This window comes from Prinia subflava, chromosome Z (assembly GCF_021018805.1).
Source record: "Prinia subflava isolate CZ2003 ecotype Zambia chromosome Z, Cam_Psub_1.2, whole genome shotgun sequence".
In the NCBI taxonomy this organism is placed as follows: Eukaryota; Metazoa; Chordata; class Aves; order Passeriformes; family Cisticolidae; genus Prinia; species Prinia subflava.
The window spans coordinates 71,728,137-71,734,970 of NC_086283.1; the positions used below are offsets into that span (position 1 = coordinate 71,728,137).

Consider the following 6,834-nt stretch of genomic DNA (forward strand, 5'->3'; position numbering starts at 1 on the left):
ACCGAGTTTCTTGTAATGAACAACTGGGGGAACCCATGGGATACCTACATTTACTGAGTGCAGCTTCACAGGAGGATAGAGAACCAGAATGCTTTTGGGATGAAAATGCAAAAAAAGAAAAGGTTGGGATAGTGGGGAGGAAGGAAATTCGAGCAGGGCGGGGGGTGGGGAGGGAAATGTAACAGTCTGAATGTTGATTTTAGAGGATGTGTGTGTAACTGTGACAGGGGAGATTTAGATTAGCTATTATAAGAAGGTTCTTCACTCAGAGGGTGGTCGGGCACTGGAACAGCCTCCCCAGGGAGGTGGTCACAGCACCAACCTGATAGAGTACAAGAAGGGTTTGGACAATGCTCTCAGGCTCATTTTGTGATTCTTGGGGCTGCCCTGTGTAGGGCCAGTAGTTAGATTTTGTTCATCTGTGTGGGTCTCCTCCTACTCAGGATATTCTATGATTTTGTGTTTCCATGATTACTTCTCAGAACAACATTACCACTTAAATGTCTTATTCAAAGCTTCAGCACTGTCAAAACATGATTTTAAAACGATTCTCCTTCGCTACTCTTTTGTATCTTTCAGTGGATTGGATTTCAGTGTAGGAAGTTTATTATTTTATGGAAAATAAGGTATTAAAAATTGTGCCTATAATTTTGATACCTTAAGTCAAAACAACAGTTCGTGAGTATCAGGCATATATTTCCTGTATACTTTTCCTTCAGTTGCCCAGCTGATTTAATTTTTCTGTTAGAAAAATCAGGACTTTAGTTCCTCTCCAAGTAATCCATGATTTTAAGACTTCATCTTAAACTTCGTAATTAACTATTCCTTCATGCCAGCAGGTTGTCATTTTCCTGTGACTCATTATTTATATGCTTTATACCAGAATCAACATCCGTTGATGAGTTGATGGGAGATGTCTTTCACTCTGTAGAATGCTAATTACTCTGTCCTCTCTCATTGAGCCTAGATACCAGGGGAGTCTAACAAGTGTGGCTAATGAACAACACATGCAGTGGCTGTGGGACTTCAGTGGGAGGATGCCCTTTTGGATAGGTAAGGATATTGGCTGCAAGTTCCCTCTGCAGATTGCAGTTCCTGTACCCGTTGAAAAGCAGAAATTGCTGCAGCAGTTGAAGCCAGTTTTCAAACACTGTATTATCCTCAAATTTCTGCTGCTTTTATTGTTTCAATGCAAGGCATAAACCAAAAGTTATAATTTACCTGGCTAGTTTTGTAAGTCTTTATCAAAAGATGAGTTTATCCAGATATCTACTGCTGGACAGTTTTTGTCTTGAAACCTTTCCTATTTTGACACAAACCGGAGAAAATAGTTCTGGTGCAGCTCCTACAGTTTTGTTTATCTCATCTTTCTTTTGACTGTTACTTTATTTATCCCTAATTTAGCTTTTTCTTTTGTTTTGTTTAACCAAAATAATTACTTGTTTTACTCCTAATTTAATGGTGTAGTCTTGTGTTAGAAATCTTACGAATTAATTAGAGGATAAGCTAAAAAACATTTCATCCTATCATTTCAGGATTAGCTACTTCTTATTAGACACTTTACATTAAATGAGAAATTGAAAGAACTTGAATGGGTCTTCTTGGTACCTCCTTTCTGTGAATGACTGCCTTACCTCATATACTAGTGCTACTGCTTTTTTCTAACCCTTCTTGTTTCTGCTATACTGTCCTCAGTTTGGTTCTTTTTCTCTGATTCTGAACCACAGTTATTAGCTCTTAGTAGTTTTTTGAGATGGACCTACTAGGTATACTAAATTAACTTCAAAAAATACAGGTAGTTTTGGATCATTTTGAATGGCATCATAGCTCTGTTACCTTGAAATAAATTTGTTTGACAAAGATAAAGGCTACAAATCGTTATGCCAATGTTCTTATTTTCGTCCCTCCTAAGAAGACAGGTCATGTATGAAATGATGCCACACATATTGGTCTTAGTATCTCAGAGGCTAGGTAAAAAGATATGGTTTATATTGTACTAACTAACACAAGCTAATTTTACAACTGTTAATTTACAGTGTAAATCAGGTCCACAAAGATCTGCAGAATTTTATATTCAGAAGAAGTCTTCTGACTCCTTGCTGCCCAGACTCCTTGCTATTTCAAGTGTCAAAAGAGAAACTTATGAGGTGATAGATACGTAACAGATGAATGATGAAAAAAACAATTTATATATGCAGTATTGCAGTAAAGTGCATTTTCCTTTATTCATATGTCACTAACTGTGATTCAAGCAGACTAGTTAAATCCTAAATTGTGTTTTGCTTGTGTTCTACCAGATGATTTCTCTTTTTATCAGCATGCAATTGTATGCATTTTTTAATGAAGAACAATTTATAGAACAACATGACTCTCTTGGCATCTGGCTCCAGTGACAATAAACATCACTGATTTCACACAGGCTTGAATGACCAAGTCAATCCTGGACACTGGGAATGGAATGGAGGAGAACCTGTAACCTACATAAACTGGAGAAGAGGCTCCTACCACTTTCCAGTGAGAGGAAGAAATTGTGTATTTGTGCAGAAGAGAGGAAAATGGCAAGTAACTGACTGCAAGAAGGTCAAACCAAACAGCTATGTATGTTCAAGGAAGTTGTAATGGATGGAGGATGCCTCTGAAAGCATATGGACATTCATGCTATTTCAGTATATTAGCTGTGTTAGACAACGTTTCTAATTATCAGCAAGGCTTATTTTATATGCTACCAGAGGTGCAGATGCACTGTCCTCTAACCAAGGTATCAGCTGCAAAAATTAAGCCCAGGTTAAGATTTTGAAATCTCCCCAAAGACTTTGATCTGTCACTTATTCATGTTTTATACCAAAGAGCTAGGTCTCAAGGCTTTCATCACACTTCTGTGTAAAAATACTTTCTCTTCAGTTGACTTTCTTTGCTCTTAAAGGAGGGGTTGTGAATTGCAGTTTTACTCTGCAGTCACAGAAAGAGGAATACTGCTGAGGTTGGAAATGAGGGTAAACAGTTGTCTAAAACCAGATCTTCTTGGGTGATGATGGGAGTGATATAATGTAAGTACTGGAGTTTCTTTGGTGGATGCCCTAGTACATCTTACAAAAGTACCAATGGCTGGACATTGCCTCATGACAGAGTACCAACAGGAGCAAAGCCTTGTATTTCTTCTGCCTCCCAAAGCCAGCTTCAGAACCTGACAGATCTGCCCACACAGAGTTGCATCTGCTTCACCTTCCTAAGCAAAATTTTTCTTTTTTTTTTCCCATAATTGCAGGATGGTGCTGTAATTTTTAGCGTAATTAAATAATGGGACATCTCTAAAGCTAATGTTATAGCAAATGATGATTTATTTAAAAAAATATGCGAACTTAATCCTAGGATATTATCTGGGGATATTCACTGATACATGAACATCAATAGGATTTATATGTGTGTATAAACCAATGTAATCGTGAGACATATTTTGTAGTAAAGCAGCTATGGCTTTGAAAAGTATTAATCTAAGTCCCGATTAGGGATTTGAGGCTTTTAAAAATAATATTTGAAAATCCAGATTTATTTCTGAGAAAGAATTAAAACCCAGCAATTAATAGGAAAAAAACCAGCTGGCCAGAATTTATTATTTTAGATAAATATAGTTGCACTATAACCATTTTGTAACATCAATGGAGATTTATATTTGACCTGTCAAATGCTTGCTTTCAGACATTTTTACTGCCAGCCTTAAAATTACAAAACATCCTCCCAACTAAACATAAAACAAAAAAACCCACACAAACAAGAAACAACCCAACCAAACCGACCCCCAACAAACAAACAAACAAGCCACCACTAAAACCAAACATGAAATGAGGATCCAAGCACAGGCTCCTAAAAAAAAATTAAAGCTCCTCTCAACAGGAGCCAGTGTGTGACAGTTGGTTTGGAAGTGAGTAGTGTGAATTTGCCCTGTACCTATGAACCCTCATCCTTCCCATCTGCCTGCCTGCTGCCAGCAGTTGATCTCCCCCTTGCTCGCCTATTCAGCCAGCCTCTGGATCAATTTTGCAACAGAGCTGCAAAACCTCCTTCTTGGGTTCCATATAGCAATTTCTCAGTCTTGCAAGGGACAGACAGAGCAGAATCACCTCTCCTCTCTGTGCTGAAGGACAATGCTTCAGGGGTTATATATTCCTCCTCTTTGCCTCTGTCATGCATGGGTTACTTAATCCTTCCTCCTTGCCTGTGACAAGTTAAATCAAAATGTGAGCAGCTGAACAGTCTTTCTTTATAGGAAAGAACCTTCCTGAAAGGACTGTTGGCAATAAATGTGAGTGCATTGCAGAACTGGAGAAAAAACGTACCGGAGGACAGAACCTCCTCACATTTTTTCATTTCTCTCTCTCTTTTTTTTTTTTTTTTAATATTTATGACAAATTTCTAAGTTTCTAGACACTTCTGATAGACAGAAACTCTTTGGTTTAAGGAGTTTTCTAGGTCAACATAGATATGCTACTTGTCTCAAAACCAAGTACTCCTGAATATCTGGTTTTAGACCTGATTTCATTTCTAAAAGTTTTCATTACAAAAGAAAATAAGCACCCTCAATATCTCTCCGTGGTGTGTTCTGGAATTCCAGGGAAAATTGATTGAGACATAAACTTTTATTTCTTTAAGGCCTTTTTTAAATAAAAGTTGTAGAACATATTGGTGCTAATCTGATAAAGCCTATTGAGAATATTCAAATACCTCTCCCAATTATTTAATAAATTATATCAACAGAGTGGGGATTTTGCAAAGGTGCTTGTTACTTGATCAGTAACTAATAAATGGCTCACGCCATCTGACACGACAGTGACCTCCGGTTTGCTTTTGTGAGGGTAGGGAAAATTTTCCTTTTTCTGTTCTTCATTAGAACTACTTTAAAGTGATTGTAGAGTATGAAGATTTCACTACACAACGAATTCTTCATTGTGTAAACTGCATGAGTTTACTGGATTAATTATATCTAACACAATACACTAATGCAACTAAAATTCTTTTATTGCAGAGTAATTCTATTTCTGCCCTGAAAGGCTGCTGAATTTTTTTCCAACACAATTAACTGTTCCAAACATTTAATTAATAAATTTTATTTTTCCTGTCCTTAAATAAGTATTTTTCCACAGATCTTTATGTCTTTTATTTTTATTTTTAGAATACTGGACTTCAAAGAACAAAACCTACTCAAATCAGGGAAAGCACAATTTTTTTTTTCTGTTGACATAGGAAATTATTGCTTCTAAGAAGTTTAGTAATGGATGGACCTACAGTCCTGAGAAACTTTGGGGATTTTTTCACCTTCAGCATTTTTTAATTAGACTCTCAATAAACTCTGGGAAAAATCAGTATTTAGAAGATCAGCACCAACTGGAGTATTTTAAAAGGCTGAAAGTAAGAAAAAGCAGCATGTAAATTCTAGTGTTCACATATGGATGCCACACTCTCTGGATAAATAAAGGATTTATTTCACCAGAACTAACCATATATCCATACCCAAGAGCAACAGAACCAAGATGCTCAGTGAAAAGAACCTAGAATTTCTTTAGAACTTAGATTTACCTCAGATTTTACCTTACATTTCTATACAGGGATGGCCTATGTGAGCACTGTGTGTGCTTGTCGCTTTTAACCACTTTTAATCCCTGTAAAATATCTTTTAAATATGTCAATATTTCCAACAAATTTGAAAAGGAGGTAGTTAACTCAAAGCGGATGGTTATGAAAAAAATGGATAGGCAACAGGTCACAGGAGCACTTATTCTGAACCAAAATATTCTAAAACACTTTAGTTTTTACTAACTTTATATATCTCAAGTATTTAGTCTGAAAAACATCAGAATTTCTTTCCAGATCTTCTTTCTACACATGGATATTTTATTGAATGTCTTCAAGTCTTTATTCACTCAAATTATAAAAATAACTTTGAGAGAATTATGCATAAGATTCAGTGAATACTGGTGATTCTACATTATTTACATCACAAGATTGGTGCTACTGTAATTCTATTCAGAACACTATATATATTGTCATATTTAACTCTGTAATGTGTATTAATAAAACCTCCAAAATATACTTTGGTGAATATGAATTTCTTAATTTCAAAATCTTACAGAGGCTTGTTTTCTAGTGCTAATAACTTTAGTGTTTAGTATAGTATAAATGCACTTACAGTAATGTATAATATACCTGCGGTTTACTCTATGCAGCTTCTGAATTCAGTTTTCCTTCTGTTTGGGCTTTGAATAAATACTATAAGCACATTTGTACCATGTTAACCACATATAAAAGAGAAAATGCTGTTTATTTTGAGAAATAAATCTGAGAAAATGTATTGGTCTGCAAGCAGATATATAACAAGAAGAATGAAGTCAAGTAAGACTGTCAGTCTATAAAAATGAATTTTAATATGATTCTTGATTTAAAGAAGAATGTGAAAAAAGTATTGTCTGTCAGAAAGCTCAGTCACCTTCAGATGAAGTTTTCCTCTCTTGTTACCCTTTAAGAAGCTATGCTGATGGTGATATGGATAACTCTGCTACTCTGTTCTACTAAAATACTGTTCTGGGTATCAGAACACTTAAATGACACGAACAAAATGGGCTCTTGTTTTCAAGGCTTTTTTCATAGCATTAAGGTAATGTATTGTTTTCAATCAGAAGTAGTCCTAATCAACAGGACCTAATCAGAAGAATCCCATGGTTTAGAGGTATAGAAGACAAGAGAGTCCAAGAGAGTTGGTCAATATTCAGCATCCTCCCAACTCAAGACCAGCGTATCCCCATGTGTGAGAAATCAAACAATGCTGGCATGAGACCTACAGGG

At 36.0% G+C, this 6,834-nt stretch overlaps 1 protein-coding gene across 1 annotated transcript in view; it reads left to right on the top strand.

The window, feature by feature from the left end:
* FREM1 (FRAS1 related extracellular matrix 1) overlaps positions 1-6,481 on the top strand; it is a 68,289-nt gene extending 61,808 nt beyond the window's left edge. Inside the window, exons 36-37 of the mRNA XM_063423055.1 lie at positions 968-1,053; positions 2,420-6,481. Coding sequence (XP_063279125.1) covers positions 968-1,053; positions 2,420-2,619 — 286 coding nt within the window. The 3' untranslated portion in view covers positions 2,620-6,481. The remainder of the gene's footprint in view (positions 1-967; positions 1,054-2,419) is intronic.
* Positions 6,482-6,834: the final 353 nt, after the last annotated feature.